Source organism: Vombatus ursinus, unplaced genomic scaffold (genome assembly GCF_900497805.2).
Source record: "Vombatus ursinus unplaced genomic scaffold, bare-nosed wombat genome assembly UNPS02009205.1, whole genome shotgun sequence".
Lineage (NCBI taxonomy): Eukaryota > Metazoa > Chordata > Mammalia > Diprotodontia > Vombatidae > Vombatus > Vombatus ursinus.
The window spans coordinates 19,283,324-19,306,231 of NW_020948983.1; the positions used below are offsets into that span (position 1 = coordinate 19,283,324).

At 43.8% G+C, this 22,908-nt stretch overlaps 1 protein-coding gene across 1 annotated transcript in view; it reads right to left on the reverse strand.

The window, feature by feature from the left end:
• Positions 1-875: 875 nt before the first annotated feature.
• Positions 876-22,908, reverse strand: part of DPCD (deleted in primary ciliary dyskinesia homolog (mouse)) — a 23,035-nt gene continuing 1,002 nt past the window's right edge. Inside the window, exons 2-6 of the mRNA XM_027851799.1 lie at positions 20,976-21,056; positions 13,712-13,836; positions 13,338-13,471; positions 1,583-1,685; positions 876-1,340 (exon numbers count right to left, since the gene is read on the reverse strand). Of these exons, the coding sequence (XP_027707600.1) occupies positions 1,236-1,340; positions 1,583-1,685; positions 13,338-13,471; positions 13,712-13,836; positions 20,976-21,056 (548 nt within the window). The 3' untranslated portion in view covers positions 876-1,235. The remainder of the gene's footprint in view (positions 1,341-1,582; positions 1,686-13,337; positions 13,472-13,711; positions 13,837-20,975; positions 21,057-22,908) is intronic.

A 22,908-nucleotide genomic window follows, 5' to 3' on the forward strand; every position in this document is an offset into this window, starting at 1 on the left:
GTCCTAATTCTTAGCTCCCATTTTCCACCTTGATCCCTAGAACTTCCTTAATGACACTGGACTGGAAAGATTCCATTCTTATAGAACATTATGGTATAGCCACTGTCCCGTGTTCTTCCCTGTCTCCTCTCCACTTCTCTCTCTATATCCTTTCTAGGAGCTGTAACTTCTGCTTACTTGTGTCTTTTTTTTTTGTTATTGTACAGACAAGCCTTGTGTTATCACCTATCCCCATCCTGCCTTGGGGTGAGGGTAGGTCTAGCATACAACTCTGCCCATCGATCTGTATTTCCAACTGCTCAGACTTAAACAACTTCCTCCATGTGCTTAAAGGATATTTAGTCCTTGCTCTGTGTGTTCCCACTCGTAGAACTATGTGCTTCTTGTTAAACTCTACTGGATAGGCTGGGCTGGCTTGACCAGGCCTCCCCTCTAGCATCAACCTTGACTCTATGTAAACATTCAAAAAGTCCCAAATCCAGAAAGAATTTTGCCTCATCGTTCCCATATTCTTGGCCATTGGGCTTCCTGCTCAATTAACCCAAGATTACTGGAGGCCAGGCTGTGCTGAAATAGTAGAAGATTAAAGTGGGGATGGGGTATAAAGGGAGAGGAAGGGTATGATCCACAGGCCTCCCCTACAGATTTACAGTCCCAGAAAGCATGGAGGGAGGGGAGCATTTATTGCCCAGTGGTACACTGGTACATCCAAGGACCTTAGACCAGGGCAGAAGCTGAGGCTTGCTTGGAAGCTGTCATACTGGGGAGAGGTAAGGTGATTCATGCTTGTGATCCTAAAAGATTCTTGGTGCAGGTTGGACCAGATGGCCTCTGAGATCTCTCTGAGATTTTGTCAAAAGAAGCTCCACTAAGAATAAGGGTAATTCAAATCAACTTTACTCAGGAAATTAGCAAACCTAGATGACCAGGGAAGAACCATTTTTAGGTCAGGGCATGCCTCCAGGGCTCAATTTTATCTGTCTGTGTGATAAATCCTGAAACCCATCAAGTCTTCCTTCAGGTAAGGGCAAAACCTGACCTTGGGCAAGTCGTGTAACCCCAAGTGCCTCACCAAAAAACAAAAACAAAAACAAAATGAAACAAGAAAACAAAACCAAAACAAAAAACAAAAACAAAAACAGGTTAGGGCAAAGCCAAGGCCTGGTCATCAGGAACCTTTGCTGAAATGATCCAAGAGATCTCAAGCTAGGAAGTCTGCAGACAAGTGGGTCTGGTTACTGGGTCTTACAGTCCCCATTCTGGCCATTGGCCGTCTTCACCTTCCTCAGCTCTCTCTGCAACTCTTCCTCTGCATCTAGGACCTCCTTTGGCTTTTGGTACTGGGGGTGAGAGGGATAAATCAGGACAAGGAGGGGCCTTTTACTCTTCCTAGATAATGACCCCACAGTTGCTTCCCATCCCCACAGCGATGCACACATGCCCCCAGTCCCACAGACTAGTACTCCATACTTCCCCCAAACTACCTCCTACTTATCATACCCCCAGATCAGAAAAGAAGCAGGGATCTTTATGTGAGGGAAGGAAGGGGGAGAGAATAAAGGATATTGAAGGTGGATCTTACAGTGATGATCAGGGTGCAGTTGGCATAGGCAAAGTTCAATGCAGAGCTGTTCAGGGGAAGTTGGTATCGGTCCATGTCAGGAATGGAGAATTTCTTGTAGTACCTGTTAGATGTTGACACAGAAACCAAGCCCTTGTGAGAGAGAAGATATGACTCACTTTGAACCTTGGGTGTCCTGTGCCCCTACCCAGCTTTAGATCAGGGAAGAGTGGTGGCCAGGAGGCTCTTGCCCGAGTGCTCCTTTCTGGAAGGAAAGTGGTAAAAAAGAAGGTAAAGGTAGTAGCAGCAGGCACAGCCAAATGACTGTAACTGTGGCATTCTGGACATAACCACATTGGGTAGCTCACAAGGTAATGGGGTCCTTTGGGAAGTTCGAAGGGACAGGCTACAAATCTGTTCAACATCTGAAACTCCCCTCTGTCCCCAAACAAGCAAATCCCCATCTTAAATAATAGCTGCAGTTCCTTAGAACCCATCCTACTTGGGAAATCACTATTCCCTCTCTTCTTCCCCAGCCATCATGTAAGAGATCTCTAGAATGAACATTAGACATGGAGCCAAAAGGTCTAGGCTTGAATGCCTGTGTGACTTTAGGCAAATTAAGTGACTTCCCCTCTGGGCCTTCAGATTCCTTACCTATAACTCAGAGATGATACCTAGGTAAAAGGCCGGTTGTGAGGCTATAATTAGATTATGCAAATAGGTCAGTATCAAGTGCTATTTTCATCCTACCACTCTTTGGATTCTTGGCAGCAAACTTTTGATAATGTTAACTCCAGGGCCTCTCAGGTCTACATCTGACCCTACTATTCTACAAAGCACGAGAGACAATAGCAAGTATAAAACAACTTATCCATTTCCAAAACGATTATTTTCCCAGCCAAATGGCCCCTCTATGGGGGTCGTTGTATAACGGTCCTGTAACTCACTTTGGGATCCTTGACTCCCCTGCTGGAGTCTCTTACCTGAACCCTTAACTCCCCTCAAAAAATTAATCTTCAGATAATTCTGCCTAACCCTCAGCAAGAACAGGCTATGTCTACTCAGTCACTAGGTTATTCATTATCGTTTGGTAGAGGTAACCTAGGGACATCACTCAGAGGATGCTAATTGATAAACTGTGAGACTATTCCCACTGATGGGGACATTGAGGTTCTCTGAGAGTTGGTGACTCACCCAAGGTCACACCCTGAGTAATGGAACCATAACTAAAATATTAGAATAGTTATCTCTAAAATAGACATTTCAGATCATCTAGTCCATTGATGTGATTTTATAGAAAACAAGTGGGGATGGGGGGGGAGGTAAAGAAATTTGCCCAAGGTGACACAGCTTAGATGGCACAGCCAGAGCTAGTACCCAGATCTCATTCTTAGTCTTGTGCTTGTTATTAATGAGTTCAGTCAATAAGCATTTATTAAGCACTGACTGCCAGGCACTCTGCAAAGCACTGGGGATACAAAGAAAGGCAAATAAAAGACAACCTGCTCTCTGGAGGAGATAACATAAAAAAAACAACTATGTATAAACAAGATACATACAAGATAAATTGGAGATAATCAATAAAGGAAAGCCTTCTCAAAGGTGGAATTTTCATCTGGGACTTGAAGGAAGCCAGGAGGCAGAAATGAGGGAGAGTATTCTAGGTATTGGGGATGGGGGAAGATAGTCCGCGAAAATGCCTGCCGATGGAGTATCTTGTTCAAAGAACAGCAAGGAGGCATATAGAGCAATTAAAGCTATGCAAAGTGTTTATTTGTGGTATCTCATTTGGTCCACCAAACCCTCAACTCACTTCCTGGTAATGGGGTCACACTGGTGGTCACTTACCCTAACCTTTACCAGGCTGGGCATCTAAAGGTCCCCTTCCTAGTAGTCCTGCCCTGTCCACCAGAGCCTGGAAGTTCAGCCTGGAATGCCAAGATGGGGAGGGAGGGACAGGTACTGGGGAGAGGTGCTTTGTTGCTTTCCCAGATGCCCTCAGGAGCACTCTGCAGGTAGAAACCTGTGGAGGGGGTGGGGAGGGCATGTGGATTCAGGGCTGGGGGTGGGGAAGCTGCCTCTCTATGGGAGCACTTCAAAGGCCTTGATGACCAGGTACATTTGGCTACAATTGCTCTACTTTTCCCCTCCCCCCATCCGGGTTGGGTCAGGGGAGGGTCCCTGGCCTTCTCCTCCCCAGGGCTCTCCTTTACCCGACTGGAGGGACGGGAGAGGAAGTATGTTTACTTAAAGGCTGACAGTTCAAAAGGAGAGGAACAAGGGATGTTCCTTTCCTTAACACACCAGCTTTGAGGCACTAATGGCACAAAACCTTTAGTTTATTTTCCAAAGCTCTGCCCCAGAGAAAGCCGATCCATCCGCCTGCCCGCAGGGGTGAAATGCTGGCCCCTTCTGCTCTTCCAGCTCTTCCTAGCCTCTGCCTGAGGCTACAGGGTCACTGGGCTGGGCCTCGGAAAGGTGGCAGACACCGATAATAGGGAAGTGTCAAAGGTTAAACAGCAGAGATTAGATGAACACAAAGACTTGTTAAGGAAGTGTTAACTTCTTACCAACAGACACAAAAAAGCAGTACACAGAAAAGGGAGGCTAAGACACAGAAAAACATGCACAGTCCCAAGGGTTGGATGGACTGGTGTGAAGGCAGGGCTCCTTCTTGCTTTGTCCTCTGCCACAGGAGGCCTCAGCACTAGGGGAAATGCCTCGGTCAAGAAGCTCCACTCAGTGTGGCAGGAAGTCTCGCCCTGTGCCTCATGGGAACAGTGAGACTTGGGAAATGGGAAGGAAGAGGCAGGAGAGGTTAGGGCTACTTTGGAAGCTTAGTCTCATAGGTCAATTCAACAAACAACTGAAGTACTAAATATATGCAAGACCCTAGTATATGCTGGGAATGTGGTGCCACTCAGAGAGCTTTCCAGACAACCAGGCATCAGGAAGTCAATGGCACTTGATATCAGGCAAGGGAATGGGCTCTTCTGTCCGGGGTATTACAACGCCTCTAGCAGATTCCTTGCACTTGGAGCTCACCCAGAGGATCTCAGAAGAACTGCATTTGACTTTCTAATCAGCAGTTATACTAGGAGTTGCTTCAAATGAGACCTACTCTATTACCAGACAAGCCTAACTGTAGGCAATTTCCCCAGAGTCCTGCCTGCCACCGTAAGATACAGGGCTCCAGGTCCCATGACTTCGAGCTCTGCCACACAAAGTCTTTTTGGTAATTATGGGGTCAGGAGAAGTGGCTCTATTTCGGTTTGGGCCATTAGTGGCCCCTACACCTGGCACTTGTGGAAAAGACCTCCTGAGCATTACCACAGCACCGTGGGGACTCCCAGACTTGAATGCTACAACGAGGTCTGTACATGCACACTTCCAACTGCTGTCATCTTCAAAGCCTGGTTCACCCTTTCTCTCTCATCTTAAAGTCCAATGGCCTATGGAGGAGAGCCGGAATGAGGCTAGGGAAGTGTGGGGCGTCACAAAGTGCAGAGAGCCCCAGACAGGGAAGTGATGGCTGACATTCATATCATGCTTTATGATTTCCAAAGTGCTACTCTTCATGACTCTTGGGTTACAAGGTAGGGAGAGTGGTTATAAGGAGTGGGGCTCCCACCATAATCTTCACACAGGAATCCCCACAATATCACTACTAAGGAGCCCTTCTCAGACTCCAGAGATGCTCAAAGAATCCTAGTCTGAATATGGTAAAATGGAAAAAGAACAAATCTCAGAGTCAAGATACCTAGGTTCTAATTCTGGCTCTTCCACCAGCTTGCTGTATGTATGACCATGGACAAGTCATTACCCCTCTCTGAGTCCCAGTTTCCCTCCTCTGTAACATGAGTAGGTTGTATCTTATAACTCTAAGAGTTCCCTTATGAGTCAGTGAAGGGCACTATCCCCTCTCTAGTCTACCCCTCAACTCACTAGTTTAAGGTCCAACAACACTAGAAGCCATTAACAAAATAGGCTAGAGAAGACAGGTTCCCCGACCTCTTGCATACACACGTACACCTGTTCATAAACAGTGCTGTGTATACATATTCTTTTCTATACAACCTTCCCATATTTCATATGTCACTCAACTGACATATATCCTTAACTGTACACACTCATTTTTACACAGACACCTATTTGTACACACAGAGGTCCATATAAATGTGCCCACCAATACACAAGTACTGAATCACTGAGACTCTGAAAACAAACACAAGATGTTTAGCTCTGAGGCCAGGTATTAGGGGAAACAGAAGCCACCAGAAGAGGCCTGAATATTATTGATATTCTATTTCTCCTGTACCAAACGTGCCAGAGCTTTATTCTTTCTAAGTAAATTCTTCCTTTTACACATACACTATAATTAAGAAAAGAAAATGGCCTGGTTGAATATACACCATGACTATATCAATGCAAATGAAAAGATTACTAAAAGGAAGCTGAACCTTTGATTAATGGAAAAACCAATGAAGATCTCAGTGAAGAAATAATGAGATGTACCCTCTTTCCTCTTGGCAGAGTAGTGGGGGGTACTAGGTCAGGACACTGAACATACTCTCAGATGTGATCCCTGTATTGGGTATTTTTACGCACACACAGAACTAGGGGATTTGAGAGCTGAAAGGGACTCTGAGCAATAATCTAATTGGATCCATGCTGGAAGAAGTCCCCACCAGAACATATCTGACAAGCAGTTCTCCAGCCTCAGCTCGAACACCTCCAGGGACAAAGCAAGCCCTTCCTCCACTTCTGGGCAACTCTCACCAGTCATTTTTCTTGACATCCAGCCTAAGTTTGCCTTTGCCATATGGGGCCAGATCTTCCCAGTTTAATCTGTCTTCTACAGTACAGCCTCTCACACATTCCATCTGCATTCCACTTTGAAGCTGCCAAGCCTTCCACTGTGCCCTCTGGAATGCCAACTCCATAGGAAACAAACTAGCTTTCATTGTAGCCTTTTCCTTTCTTGCTCCCTTCATCTTCACACACTCACTGAGACCCAGGAATGAGCCAGATTCTCTAGCTGTCATCTCTAGCAGTGGTTATACTTTCACTCAGATCTCCTGAATTGCTGCTCCTGGGGAGGAAGTTAGAATACTCCTTGTTCCCCACCGCCACTTCCAGGTTCCTTCTCTGCTACCTTACCTCAGTACCTCTCCTCCTCTGAGATTCATTCAATTCATATTTGTCATCCTTCAAGATTCTGATGGCAGTTTCCCACCGACCTCCTGAACACTTTCTTTCCTTCCTCAATGCAGTGAATGCCTGGCTCAATCTTTTCTCCTCAATTCCTGCCCTCATACTAAAAGACTTCAACCTATATATTGATACTCCCTCAAATACCCTAACCTTCCCATTTTTCAACTTACTCATTTCCTGTGACCTACCCCTCTATCCTTCTACAGCTATACACAGAGATGACCTCACCATCACCCCCAGAGCTATTCTTCATCCTCATTGTGACCTCCAAATCCCCCAGCCTCATTTCTTTCTCAGGTCATCACCCCTGCACTGGCCATATCCTCCTCCTTTCCCCAGCCTGACCCCTTGGTGTGCCAGTTCAGCTCTGCACTTTTTTTCTGTGTGTCTTGCCCTCTCATCCTACTGCCAAGCATCAGCCTTGGATCACTTCCACTATCTGCTGCTTTTGATGCTACCCACATGATTGAAAATGAGGAAAATCATAAAACCACGCTGACTGGGTCCTCTACAGATTTATGTTACATAATCTCAACTGGGCCTCCACTCTGGCAAGGTAATCATTTAACCTTACCAATCTCTAGCTTACTTACTATTCTACCTACCACAGCAGCTTTTCAAAACCTTTTCATCCCTCCTCAAATCTCCCATGGCTCCCTCTGCCCCCATGCTCTCAGCTGAGAACCTTGCCTTATTTTCACTGGGAAAAATGAGGACATTTTCCAAGAGCACCTCTTTTCCCCCCCTTACCTCAGATGCCCTCTATCAGTTTCTCCTCCTTCACCCCCATCTTACGTAAAGAGGTGGTCCTTTCCCTTCCAAGGCAAATTCCTCTACGTGTCCAAGTGATGCCATTCCATCTTGACCTCTCCAGCAGATCGCCCCTTCTATTATTCTACTCTCTCATTCATCTTAAATCTCTCCATCTACAAACACACTCATTCTACGAACACACGTCTCATCCATCCTAAACCTTCATTTGATCCCTCTATCCCTGCTAGCTATCCTCTTATATCTCTTCTCCCCTTTGTAACTAAATGCCTTGTACCTTTAACCAATGCCTCCACTTCCTTTCCTCTCCCTTGTTTCTTAACTCTTTGCAGTCTGGCTTCTGATCTCATAATTTAACTGAAACTGCTTTCTCCAAAGTTAATGCTCTCTTAATTGCCAAATCTAATGGGCCCTTCTCACCTCTTATGTTCCTCACTTCATTATGTTCTTATGTTCCTGACCTCTGTTCAGCCTTAGACACTTTTGACTGTCTTCTTCTCCTTGACAGTCTCTGGTTTTTCATGCCACTCTTTCACTTGAGTTTCCTCTCTGGCCACTCTCAAGTCTCCTTTGCTGGATCTTCATTCAGGTCACACCTGCTAACCGTGGTAGTCCCTTAAGTCTCTGTCCTGGCTCTTCTTTTCTCCCTCTATACTATTTCACTTAATGATCTTATCAGCTCTCCCATATCATCTCGGCTGATAATTCTCAGATCTGCTTTTCTAGCCCTAATATCCTTCCTGAATTCTATTTTTACATCTCCAACTGCCTATTGGACATCACAAACTGGCTAATCTTAAACTTAACATGTCCAGAACTGAATCCATATATTTTTCTTTCCCCTCAAACTCTCCCCTCTTCCTAATTTCCCTACTACATTCAAGGGTTCCACCACCATCCCTGTCACCCAGACTCTCAAACCAGGGGTCACTCTTGACTCCTCACTCTTTCGCTCTACATATCCAATCATTTGCCAAGTCCTGTCATTGCTCCCTTTACAACATCTCTTGAATATGTCCGCTTTTCTTCTCTAGTACTACCACTGCTGGGTCAGGGCATCATCACCCTGCTCCTAGATCACTGCGATAGTTTGCTGGTTGGTCTCCCCATCCTAAGTTTCTGCCCACTTTAGTCTGTCCTCCACTTAGCTGTCAAACTGATCTTCCTAAAGCACAAATCTGACCATGACACCCCGAAATTCAATCAACTTCAGTAGCTATCATCTCCAGGATCAAATATAAAATCTTTTGTTTGGCTTTTAAAGCCTTCCATAACCTGGCCCCCTCCTACCTTTCCAGTTGTCTTCACACTTGATATTCCCCCTCTCCATATGCTACAATCTACTGACACTGACTTCCTTCTTTTCCTCATAAAGGACACTCCATCTCCCAAACTCTAGCCACTTTCATTGGCTGACCCCATGCTTGAAAGGCTCTCCCTCCTCCTCTCTGCCTCCTAGCTTCCCTAGCTTTCTTCAAATCTCAGCTTGAAGTTCTAAATTCTACAAGGAGCCTTTCCTGAGCCTCCTTAAAGCTAATGTCTTCTATTAATTACCTCACAATTTGTTTGTCTATATCTTGTTTGCACACAGCAGTCGGCATAGTCCCATTAGACTATGAGCTCCTTGAGAGCAGGGACTTTTCACCTATTTTCTATCTCTAACATTTAGCACAGAACATGGCACTTAGTAGGTACTTTATAAATGCTTGTAGATTTGACAAACTTGAAGTTAGCTCTCCTCTCCTTCCTGAGTCTCTTCTCCAGGTTAAACATCTCCAATTCCTTTAATAGATCCTCACAGGACATGAATTTGTGATACTTCACTTTCTTGGCTGTCTTCTCTGGACATGCTCCACTTAAATAAATGTCCTTCTTAAACTGTTATACCCCAAAATGAACACAATACTCCAGATACTATCTGACTAGGGCAGAATCCAGAGGAACCATTGATCTCCTTCCTGGAAGCTCATACTCAGGGCATAAGAAAAAACAGAGTGGTATAGTAGAAAGAGCAAAGGAATTAAACCGTGAGGATGCGGGCTCATCCTCGACCTTTCACTTATCAGCTTTGTAACACTCTTTGTTGGCCTCAAAGCCCTCATCTGGGAATGGAGGGGTTGGACTGGATGATCTGGGAGGTGTGACAGAGAGAGCCACAGTGCTGGCTCTAACTCTGGCGATGCCATGAACTTCCTCTGTGATTCTGGGCAGGTTACTTCGCCTGTTTGACCCAAGTGATACCAGTCTAGCACTTGTGTGCCTCACCAGACTGAAAGAGTCAAAGGAAGCCTTAGCTACAAGACTGTTTTGAAAAAGTTAACAATTACATGTTTACTATGAACTCCCCCATAAGCAGTGAGGTGTAAATACATAGAAGCCATCATTCCAAGAGCAGGATGAAAATGCCATCGGTTTCAAACAAGAGTCTAGAAGCTTCTGCATGTCATATCTACAATGTCTCTGGTGCTGCTGGAGTCCCTCCTGGTGCCCAGAGAGGACCCCTGGCCAAAGGCTGGGGGTGGGGACCCCTTTAAGGACGACCTGCCCTCCAGGCCTGAGGTGTCTCCCTTCACTGTGTTTCTCATCTGAATTGGGCTAATTCTCCATCTAGGCTTAGCCATTGACAATCTTCTCTAGCTCTGTCAGCTCTAGGCCAATGAGAGGAGCTCCTTCTGGCCAACAGCGCCACCTATGGCTGGGCCTGCTGTAGATGCAGGCTCAACACTGTACTTTTTTTTTTTTTTGTAAACAGTTTTCTTTCCCGAGTAATCACATTTCTGCTTTATATCTGTATTCGACAGTGACCTCTGGGGGAGAAAAAGGAGGCAGCAGCTGGCTTCAGGAATTGCTCTGCAGCAAATTCCAGTGCTTTCAGAAGCACTTTTGTTCCCATGTTAGAACTAGGGCCTTCCACATCAGGGAATACTCACTGAAGAGCAGAGTTTTGTTTTCCTAAAAGCAATTTCTGTATTGTCTGGAATTGCTAAATTCCACTTCAAGCATAGGCTCCTGTTAATGATGAGAATAATAACAGGAATAAACTGCCTGTTATCTGAGGACTTCAAAGTGCTTTATAAACATAAGCCCTTTATTATTATGACTTTGTATTTATAGACAGAGCTAACCACTGGCTGCATGTACAGCAATAACCCTGATATTAATTCATTAATCTCCTTATGTCCCAGTGAGGCAGGTAACTGGCCACCCTTGGCCTGCTAAGGTAAAGGCAGGGAGGAGAGAGGGATCAGGCAGTGTAAGGAGATGAGAGGGCCAGGGCATGAGTAGCAGCTTGGGATCCTGTCCCTGACCACAGGCATATGCCCTTCCCATGAGACATGTGGATGGAGATATAGCAAAAGGACACCACATAGCCTATATTTACAGGGGTGGGGAACCTGGGGTCTCGCGGCCACATGTGGCCTCTAGGTCCTTAAGGACAGCTTTTTGACTGAATCCAAACTTCACAGAACAAATCCTTTTATTAAGGGGCCACATTCTTTAAAAATATTATTATTATATATTATTTTATTATTAAATTTATTTAAAATTAATAAAAAGTAATTGATACTAATAATAAATGTTTATATTCTATTATAAAGGCCACAGGTTCCTCACCTCGGTAACTAAACTATCCTCTCTTCTGGAATCCCCTGTCTCTGTGTGCTAGCCATGATCACATCCTTGCCGCAGTCTAATCTTGAACTCCTCCTATCAGCTTCCTCTGGTAGCCATACTCACCCAGGGCTAACAGAGCAGGAGGAGGCCACAAAAATCCTTAAGCAATCTTCACAAGGTCCTATCATCCTCTATCTCTCCTCTCCTTCTCAGTTAAAACCCTTGAAAAATCCATCTGCACTCAGTGCTTCCAATTTTCTCTCCCTTCACTCTCTTCTAAGCCTCTGCAGTCTGGCTTCTGACCTCATCACTCAACTGAAACTGCTTTCTCCAAAGTTATCAAAGATTCCTTAACTGCAGGATCTCTCTGCCCTCCTCCTCCTTGACCTCTCTGTAGTATCTGGCACTATTGGCCACATTTTCTTCCTGACTACTTTCTCTCTTCCAGTTTTTCCTGGTGTCTGTTGAACTTCTCCTACCTGTCTGACCACTCATTCTCGGTCTCTTTTGCTGGACCTTCATCCACACTGTGCCCACTAACTTCCGAAGGTTCTGTTCTGGGCCTTCTTTATTCCCCCCCTTTTTTTTCTCTTTGTTATCTCGCTTGGTGACCTCATCAGCTCCCATGGGTTCAACAATCATCTCTATGCTGATGATTCCCAGGTCATCAATATATCTAGCCCTGCATCAACAAATGCCTACTGGATACTTTGAATTGGACTGCTGTGGGCACCTCAAACTTCCCATGTCTAAGACAGCACTCATTATCTTTCCCCTCTCCCACAGCTCCTTATCTCTGTCAAGGGTACCAACGGTACTCTCAGTCACCTAACTACAGAACATCGGTGTTACCCTCAATTCCTCATTCACCTCATACAGCTAGTCACTGGCCAAATTTTGTCATTTTTACCTTCACAATCTCGTTAACATACATACCCTTTTCTCTGCTCATACTGCCACAACTTGAGTTCGGGCCCTTTTCACTTTTTGCCTAGACTTACAGCAAGAAGATTTTTAAATGGTGTCCATGCTTCAAATCTCTCCCCACTGCAGCCTACCGTTCACACGAATGCCAACGTGATTTCCCTAAAGCACAGGTCTGACCATGTAACCTCCCCATTACCCACTCCATAAACTCCAGTGGCTCTACCTATTGCCACCAGGATCAAACATAAAATCCTGTGTTTGACACTTAAAGCTCCTCACAATCTGGCCCCCTTAGATTCTGCCAACCTTCTTATACCTTACCCCTCCTCTATGCACTCTATGGACTGGCCATATTGGGCTGTTTGCTGAGACCCCATCTCTTGTCGCTGTGCCTAGACACTTTCCCTGTTCCCATGCTCAGAATGCTCTCCTTCCTCACCTCTGACTCTTGGTCTTTGGTGCCTTCCAGACTCTGCTTAAATCCTACCTTTTGCAGGTCTTTCCCAGTCTATCCCTGCCTGAGCTTTCCCTTATAAAGTTATCTTCCATTTACTCGCATATATCTTGTATATATTGATTTATATACACTCTCTCTCTTCCATTAGAATATGAACTCCCTAGACGTGCTCAATGAGGTGGCTCCTCAGTTTTGAGGGGAACCAGGTTCCCCACTCTCCAGACCAGCACTGATCAGACTTGTCATAAATTATTGCTACAAATAGATGTATCATCCTGGGATCATAGAAGAAGCCAAAACTATGGCTATACATAGCACCAAAAGTCTAGGGACAACAAAGCCAGCAGTCGAGACCAGTTTCTTTGTAAGTAGCTTGCCAAGCAACACTGTCCTGGAAGCCAATTTATTGGCTTTGTGACAGTTTCAAGACTATGAAGGGGTTTGGGTTCGTCAAATCAAAGGATCCAGATTTAGAGCTGCAGGTGACCCTGCAGATTGAAAAGTCTAATTCCCTTGTTTTACAGAAGGTGAGAGAGAGACCCAGGACAGTGAAATGGCTTGTCTAAGGTCACATGGGCAGTTAAATGGCAGTACCATGGCTTGGACTCAGGCCCTCTGACTAAATCCTGTGTCCTTTCAATTCTTTATCATGCTCCCTCCAGAAAGATTTCAGTCCTCCTTCCCCCTTGGCAGAAACCCTAACTGAAAGCAGTGGCTGCTCATTAAGGCCACACAACCAGGCTCACCAGCCTGCCTGCCTGCCTGCCCCCCACCCATCATGTGACTTACTTTTTGTTAGTGGTCCGGACAATAAGGCAGCGCTCACTCTGGTCCACAGAGACACTGTAGACATCCTTAGGGTAGGGAAGATTACGAATCCGCCACTGAAAGCTCATTTTTGTGTCCTTCCGCATGAAGATAGGCTGGGGAGAGCAATCCAATTCATGATGTGTTCCAAACATGGGGAGAGAAAATTACAGCTCCAAATGTCCCCACTTCTTGTACCCACGGGGAGATGCCCTTCACCCAACCTCTTCTGCCCCTGATATTACTGTTGACAAAAAATTATAGTCCAAAGCCCCTAACCCAGAATAACAAACTACCCAGTTTTGATAGGAATACCTTTATCTTGGCCTATTAAAAACCTGGCCAGAGAGACGTACATTAGAACTGCTTTCCTTGATGAGCTCTGACCCCAGGACTCCACCGCAAGGATGTGTTGGCTCTCCCACTTCTGTCTGCCATGGGCTCACAGCTCCCAGAGCATTCTTTACCCGCCATTTTCTAACTAGAAAGAAAAGAAAACAAATGAGTCATCAGAAAAGGGTCCTATCCTCAACATAAAAGTAAACATCAAAAACGGTAACTCTGGTGCTGAAGGAATCCAGACGTAGAAGGTTAACCCTTTATAATTAACCATTACTAACCCTACAGAAAGCCCTCAACCTAAGAAAATTTCACTTTAGGGAATCAAACTTTGCTTTGTAGGAAAGGCAGTCACCCTCAGGCCCTTACCTAGACTAGTATGTGTAAAACAGATTAGGAATAGCAGACACACTGCTTCTCAGAAGACAAAGTGATGACAACAACTCACACAACGGCTGACAGCGGGTAATGGAAGAGATATGAGGACTACAAAATCAGTCTGGAGCCAACTACTGCAAGGCCAACTCTACAGCTCCACAGGCCCTAGGGACATCACTGTAGGACAAGAAAATAATAAAGTGTCAAAGCTGTGAATGACCTTAGTGATCATCTAGTCATCATGACAGAAAGGCAGTGAGGTATCAGAGAAAGACTTGTTCTGGGATAAGAACTCCCTATTTGACAAAAACTGCTGGGAAACCTGGAAAACAATATGGCAGAAACTAGGTATAGACCAACTTCTTACACCGTATGCCAAGATAAGGTCAAAATGGGTATGTGATTTAGATACAGAGGGTGGTACCACAGGCAAACTAGAGAGCAAGGAATAATTTACCTGTCAGATCTATGGAGAAGGGAAGAATTTATGACCAAACAATAGATAGAGAACATTACAAGATGTAAAATGGATAATTTTGATTATATTAAATTTTGAAGTTTTTACAAAAGCAGTCACTTCAATTAAAATTAGAAGGAAAGCAAAAAGCTGGGAAACAATTTTTACAGCCAGCATCTCTGATAAAGGCCTCATTCTCAAATGTTTTGAGAACTGAGTCAAATTTATAAGAGTACAACTCATTCTCCAATTGATAATGGACAAAGAATATGAACAGGCAGTTTCCAGATAAAGAAATCAAAGCTATCTATAGTCACATAAAAATGCTCTAAATCACTACTGATTGGATAAATGCAAATTAAAGCAACTCTGAGGTACCTTATCACACAGTTCAGACTGGGTAATATGACAGAAAAGGAAAATGATAAATGTTGGAGAGGATATAGGAAAACTGGAACACTAATACACTCTTGGTGGACTTGTGAACTGATCCAACCATTCTGGAAAGCAATTTGGAACTAGGCCCAAAGGCAATCAAACTGTGCATACTGTTTGATCCAGCAATACCATTGCTAGGTCTGTATCCCAAAGAGATCATAAAAAAGGGAAAAGCACCAACAAATACAAAAATATAGTACCTCTTTTTGTGGTGGCAAAGAATTAGAAACTGAGGGGATGCCCATCAATTGGGGAATGGCTGAACAAGTTATGGGATATGAATGTAATGGAATACTGTTGTGCTATAAGAAATGTAGAGGTGGTGATTTCAGAAAAACCTGGAAAGACTTACATGAGCTGAAGCAAAGTGAAGTGAGCTGAACTAGGAGAACATTGTACACAGTAACAGCAACATTGACTTAGCTCTTCTCAGCAATACTATGATCTAAGACAATCCCCAAAGACTCATGAAGAAAAATTCTATTCACCTCCAGAGGAAGAACTGAATGCAGATCGAAGCTAACTATTTTCACTTAATTTTTTTGTGTTTTTTTTCCCCTTTTGTTCTGTTTCTTCTTTCACAATATGATTAATATGGAAATATGTCTTACATGATTGCACATATGTGACCTGTATCAAATTGCTTACTGTCTTAGGGAGGTGGGAGAGAGAAAATTTGGAATTCAAAATTTTATTAAAAAATGACTTAAAATTGTCTTTACAAGGAATTGGAAAAAAATAAAATACTATTTAAAAAAGAAAAAAGTTTTTTTTTCACTGTAAAAAGAGCTACAGATTTATATTAATATAAGAGATATGCTTTATACAAAACTAGTGTACCATTGTGCCCCACTCATAGAATTTTTCTTTCAGTTGCATTCCCAGTACAGATGATTCTCTGAAGCATTTATGATATAAATTGTATAAGGTTCCAAACACAGTGTTTTGTCTAATCCACATCTTGAGTAATGATACGAATCTTTGACACGACTGAGCCATGTTGAATTATAGCCTAGGGTTGACCAACATAACTACTGACTTGGTGAGAATTAGTCTCATTCAGAATCAGAATCACAAATATCAGAGCTAGCAGGGACCTCAAAGAATATCTCATCCAATTCATATCTGAGTAGTAATCCCTTCTATAATAACCCCAAACAATGGTCATCTAGCTTTTGATCAAAGACTTTTAGAATGGGGAAATCATCTATCTTTCACAGTAATCTCTTCCATTTTTAGAAAACATTATTTGTGTTTTTATTTTTATATCAAGCCTAAATCTGCCACTCTGCAACTTCTTGACCTACTTCTTCCAATCTGTATTTCTGAAGTTGATAATTTTTTTCACAGTGAACAAATTGGTCAAAGATTGTTAAAAGCCCAAGGCTGACACTGATCAGATGTACATATATGTGAACTCTGTACCAAAGTAATTTTTCTAAAGAACATTTTAAACAATGACACTCCCTCTCACTTCTGTTTCAATAAACTACATTGGCTCCCTATTCCATCCAAAAGCAAATAGAAAATTGTTTGCCATTTATAGCCCTTCCCAACTTTTCTGGTTTTCTTATACTTCGTGCATTTTAGCTAAACAGCTACATCCCTTCATTCTAGCTACATAGCCCTACTTGCTGTTCCTTAAACATACAACTCCATCTACTGACTCCATGCATTTACACTGTCCTTTCTCCAAGCCTGAAATGCTTTCTTTCCTCACTCCCCAACATTTAGCTTCCCTGCCTTCCTTTAATATACAACTTAAATCTCACCTACTGAAAGAGACCTGGTCCCAACCCTCTACACTCTGGTCCCTTCCTTCTGAAATTGCCTTCCATTTAAACATATGTGTGTGGGTGTATGTATATACCCATTTATATATGTATCTATACATATGTGTATAGATACACATATGCTTATGTGTATACATATATGTGCACATATATGTATGTAGGTATGTAGAGATACACACACACACATATAGCTATTTGCCTCTTATCTTCTGCATTAGAATACAAACTCCTTTAAGGCAGGGGCCATGATTAATATCAGTATCTACGTATATGTGATGAGTGTTGGGGATTCAAATACACAAATCTCTCTCTCTGTGTCTCTTAAAAAAAGGTAAATAAAAAAAAGGGCAAAGAGGGTAGAAAAATAAAATACTATTAAAAAAAAGAAAAGAAAATACTATTAAAAAAAGAAAGACTTGTTATTGGAGGACCTGAGTTCAAATCCAAGTCCAGCTCACTTACTCCCTATGAGACCTCAGATAAGTCACTTAACCTTTCTGTGCCTCAGTTTCCTCACCTGTAAAATAAGGTTCCATGACCTTTGGTGTCCCTTCGCGCTCTAAATCTATAGTCCTATAATCTGATCCAATCTAAATTCCTCATTTTGTAAATGAAGAAGCTGAAGTCTCATCCTTCAACTTCTTTCCTCCTCTCAATCAAATCTCCTCATATATACCACTCCCAACTCAAAGAAAGATTACAAAGAATAACTAAAGCCAAGAGAGGCTAAATAACTTGCCCATGGTCATTGGACACTGGCAAAGTTGGAGTCAGAATGCTGATTTCTTGACCTTGAGTTTTCAAGAAAAAGTTCACTATACTGCTAAATAAAATAGGGAATTACACTTGATAAATATTTCCATAAAAAAAATTTTAATTTAAAAGAAAACAATTTTGGCATCGAGGTGGCAGTTACGTGGAAAATAACACTCCCTTATAGGGAGCATTCCCTGACAATGCTAGAAAGAGTCAACGCTACTGTAATTATGAGCTATGTTAGACAGTCAGTCTCATAGTACATTGCAACCTGGGATTTCCCACCTACTCTTCTTGATTTTGCTTCAGAGAATATCATGTTCTCATGGTTCTCGTGCTACACAGCACCCTGGTCTCTTCAATACTGACCCAAAAGCTACTTGTGACTGGAACTCAGAGTTCCGAGTGGCTTCCCTTGTCTCTTTCCCAAACAAGCCTTTTTCACCAAAAGAATGAAAGCAATTGCTACAAATCAGTAGGACGTCACTGCCTCCTTCCACCAACAACAGGGTGTAGGAATGACTCCAGAAAAGTCCTCATCCTCTCCATGAATACATGTGCACATATAGACACTTTATCTTCCCGTCCCTTTGCCCCTCTTTATTCCTGAATTCAAGGACAGTTTCTACAGCAATAAGAGAATGTTTTCCACCTGCTGTCACCCTGATTTGATTATATGTTAAAGCCAAACCAGTGTGTTCAAGGCCGCTCCCCAGCAAAGGCAGGGCCAGTCCTTGGAAGGGAGACTTTCAATGAACCTCAAAGAGTCTGAGGAGAAAGATGCAAGTGATTTAGAGCCAAGGGTGCGTGGGTGAGGGGGAGGTGGGGTGTCCAGATCTTTCTCTAGAGTTGGCATGACCCAATCTAAAGGATTAAACTGACTACTGATGGCTCCACCATTCAGGTGGGATAGAAAGTGGCAGTCCCCAAAGTCTTTTCCCCCAAAGTTCCAAAGCCTGGCCTATTTCCAATGTGGATAATTACATTCCATGTTCTTACATACTCCCTGCAGTGTAAACTGGAGACAGGATTCTTCTTTTCTTCCCGAAAACTCTGCTGTGCTGCTGTATGACTATTAAACAGCTGCTACATCCTGTCCCTGAGGAGGCTGAAGTGAAGCGCATGGGTCATTTATAAAGCTGGTGAGATGCTTGGGGTTGAAGATGCTCAAAATTCTCTGCAGACAGCCTGGGCTGGTTAGGTTGGTGGTCAGATCCCAAGGCAGAGTAAGCCAGTAAATGAATGTAATCAAGCACAGAGATCTGTCCTGCAGTCAGGCCCTCTTTGTGGATTTCTGATCTTTGTGACACGGATATTCACTTTTCCCTCAGTGAATAAAGACCACTTACATTCCTGGGGAGTGGGAGGTAGGAAGGATAGAAGTAAAAAGGGTAAAGGGGGTAGAAATCAATATAAAGGTTCTTAACACAGACAAACCTTCTCTCAGGCAAACGTCATCAATTACTTTCTGGTATTTCTGCCAGAAAACTAGCCTGGCTTGTTATCAAATCTGCATAAGAAGCTGAGGAGAAGAGGAAAGGTCTCATTTACTGTCATAGCACCTACTTTCCATATCGAATTTCATTGGTCCTGTGAACCAGTGTCACCCTAGCTCATGAGTTTGTTGGGATTTTCAAGCTGAAAGGCAACAAACAGTGCCCTGGGAGGGAAGGGAGGTGGTCTGACCCTGAGTGACTAAGAGGCAGTCTCAGCTGCCCTGGGGTTGGCCAGAGATCTGGGGCACCATGCAGCTATAAAACCTACGAGGCCTTTGAGGGATGGAAGGGATGGGAGAAAAATGTGAAGTATGAAGAAAGGGGGTCTGAGAGTCAAGAATGCTGGACTCGAATCTACTTGGTTTCCCAATGACTTTCTGGATAAGCTTTACTCTTCTGGCTCTGGTTTTCCTTTTCTGCTTTGAGAAGTATGAGTCTGGGCACCCATTCCTTTCCCTACCTTGCAATATGAGTAATGATACACGATGGGCCTAAAATACCATGACTTAATTGACCTCAAATTGGGCCACATTTTCATCTCACATCCAAGTAAAGCAGGGACCTGGGATCTGTACATTTGCTGCAGTTACAGCTTCTTGATTTGCTCCACATGGAGGAGACAGAAGGCAAGAGCTGGAGCTGGGAGAGTGGTATGGAGACTGGCCTGGCAGTGGGCAGGTCACGTGACCTTTCGCTTTCATATGTTCTCTCCAGTTAGGCATTCCAAGGCTATCACCCCTAGGGAGTGCTATAAATTACAATGCATTGTGAGGATATTACTACTGTGTTGGTTTCCACTGAACTGGTGTCACATGCTAAACACATCAAGATTTTTAATAGCAGCAGACTAAACCAATTGGGACCAGAGCCCAAGCTGTTCATAATAAGGAGGGAGCCACACTTTGTGCTCGGTCTGAACATGCGCAGAACACATACTTTAAGACTGAGGAATAGAACACAAGTCAGTTTAATCCACTGTGTTGACTCAGGACATTTATGAGCTGTCAGAAAAGGGAAAAGAAATTCCCCATCCAATACTGGCTGTCGATCAGACCCAGGAAGAAAATAACCCATCCTGTGGTTCCATCACTGGTCTTAGCATTTTCAGATAGAACTTAATAAAGGGGCTGATATCAGAAACAAACTGCCAACTCCCAATGCTGACAGGCTGAGTCTCCAGGTCAAACATTGACAGCACAGGAACTCTAGGATTCAACTCACTAGTTAATATGGATATGCATGCCCAGAAGAGAAATTGGCTAAATCAAGTAATCCCTAGAAATCAGATCATTAAACTGTATTCATAAGCCTGTTCTTGGAGAGGAGGAGGTAGAGGAATTAAGATTAATTGGTGAAAGTGGGAAGGCTACACAGTCATTGCTCTGCCCTGGAAATAAAGCCACCACAGGAGAATCAGACCAAATGGAGCCTTTCCTGAGTCAGACTTTAATACAATAGCCATACCTAAGCTAGTTATCTTAATGGGACTGTCTGAGATTTGGTTTTCAGACCAGGAAAATGAGAGGCCCTGGCTGCCCCTTTCCAAAAGCTCCCTGGGGTTTTCCAAAAGACAGAGTTTGTACCCTGCTCTGACCCTAGGCACCATTTTGCTTAAGAATAGGTTACTCTGGGGGCAGCTGGGTGGCGCAGTGGATAGAGTACTGGCCCTGAAGTCAGGAGGACCTGAGTTCAAATCTGGCCTCAGACACATAACGCTCACTAGCTGTGTGACCCTGGGCAAGTTACTTAACCCCATTGCCTAGCCAAACAAAAAAAAAAAAAAAAAAAGAATAGGTTAGCCTGGAGTTCTTGGGGAATTGCTGGTAAGCTTGCCCCAACAGTTTCAATCTCTTCTAGGAGAACCTGATCCTGAGATCCAACTCAGAACCAAGGGAGAAGCTGATTCTATGGTTTCCACAAGTCCTATCTGCTCACTCTGCCTAGGTGAGATCCTTTCACTTACCTAGTAGTCCACTGGTTTTTACATCATACTCTTCAGCCATCTCCTTTCCATCAGGGAAGAGGTAATGTACTTTCCTCTTTCCTAAAGAAAAAGCATACAAAGAACTGTGTGTAAAAGCCTCCCCAAGCCTCCCCTGCTCTGTCACTCCCACCAGATGGGCTGTTAAAGGCACCTACAAATGCCTCTCCCTGGGGCTGCCCTGCTACTACCTCCCTACCAATTCATACTTATCATTCCTTCCGAGACTTGCTTTAAGACTCATTCGCCTTCAAGAAGACGTTCCTAACTGGGTGCGATCCCTTAGTTGCTAGTGCCTTCCCTGGAAATTATTTTATATTTACAATCATAGATCCAGAACTAGGAGGGCCTTCAGAGGCCATACATTCCAATTCCACCCCCCACCCCACCCCTCGTCTTTTTTTTTCTTTTTTCTTTTTTTAGGCAATTGGGACTAAGTGACTTGCCCAGGGTCACACAACTAGTAAGTGTCGAGTGTTTGGTCTGAGGTCAGATTTGAACTCAGGGCCTCCTGACTTCAGGGCCAGTATTCTACCCACTGCGCCACCTAGCTGCCCCCCACCTTTTTTTTTTTAACAGAGAAACTGGGACTCAGGGAGGTGAAGGGACTTGCCAAGGTCAGATAGGAAGTGAGCCAGCTCCCCTGGCTCCACACTGTCAAAGGCAGCATGGTCTGGTAAACAGAGAGCTGACCCTACGACCAGACAGATCTAGGTTCAAGTCCCAGGCTATGTGATCCTGTGATCCTGGGAAAGTCCTTAACCTCCCATGTTCTGGGCAACGCTCTGACTGCAAGTCACAGATCCAGCTTGGGTGACAATCCCCTATCCTAATTCCTGCCTTATTCTACCTCTCCCTTGCATTTGTCTAGTGTCTAGTTAGTATTGTTATAAATCTACTATAGGGTAGTTTTGTGATTTTTTTCCCTTTTTTTTTCCCTAGTTTGCATATATGTTTGGTCTTTCTAGCTAGACTGTAAGTTCCATGAGGATAGGCTACATCTCCTCTTTAGCATTCTCTCTCCCCCAGGAGCCCATAGCGAGCATCAAATGATTGCTTGCTGAGTAAATATCTTAAGCCTGCCTGACTACTATCACTCAAATACTGCCTTGATACTCCCTACTTGCCATATAGCATGATAGGAAACAGAGCAGGAAGGGACCACAGAAATCACCCAGACCAACCATTTCAGTTTTACAGATTCAATTCAATTCCACAATTCTCCTTTAAACCTCTATAACATACTAGGCACTGTAAAAGGTGCAGTGGGGGGCAGCTAGGTGGTGCAGTGGATTGAACACCAGTCCTGAAGTCAGGAGGACCTGAGTTCAAATCCGGCCTCAGACACATAACACTTACTAGCTGTGTGACCCTGTGCTTTAAAGGCCAAACTGAGGAGTTTCTACTTGATCCTAGAGGTATTAGGGGACAATTGGAATCTACTGTGGGGAGGAACGTGACATAGTCAGACCTGGGCAGCTATGGGGAGGATGGATTGGAGTTGGCGGGGAGAGGGAGACCAGAGGTAAAAAGTCCAATTAGAAAGCTACTGTGACAATTTAGGAGAGAGGTAATGAGGGCCTGAACTAGGGTGGTAAAGTGAAGAAACGGGGACGGATGTAAGAGAGATAGAAAAAATTACAAGACTTAGTAACTGATTGGATGAGAGAAGAAATGGAGGTACTAAGTGTAGATTTTTCAAGAATTTAGCTGAGAAAGAGAGAAGAGATATAGGAAGATAGTGGACAGATGTGACGAAGTGTGTATTCCAAATGGATGGGATGATTGGTGTGAATGCACTGAGTGGGAGAGATGGAGTGTCAAGTTCAGGAAAACAGCTTTTAGTACAATTTGGCCAGAATATTGTCTGTGTGTGTGTGTGTGTGTGTGTGTGTGTGTGTGTGTGTGTGTGTGT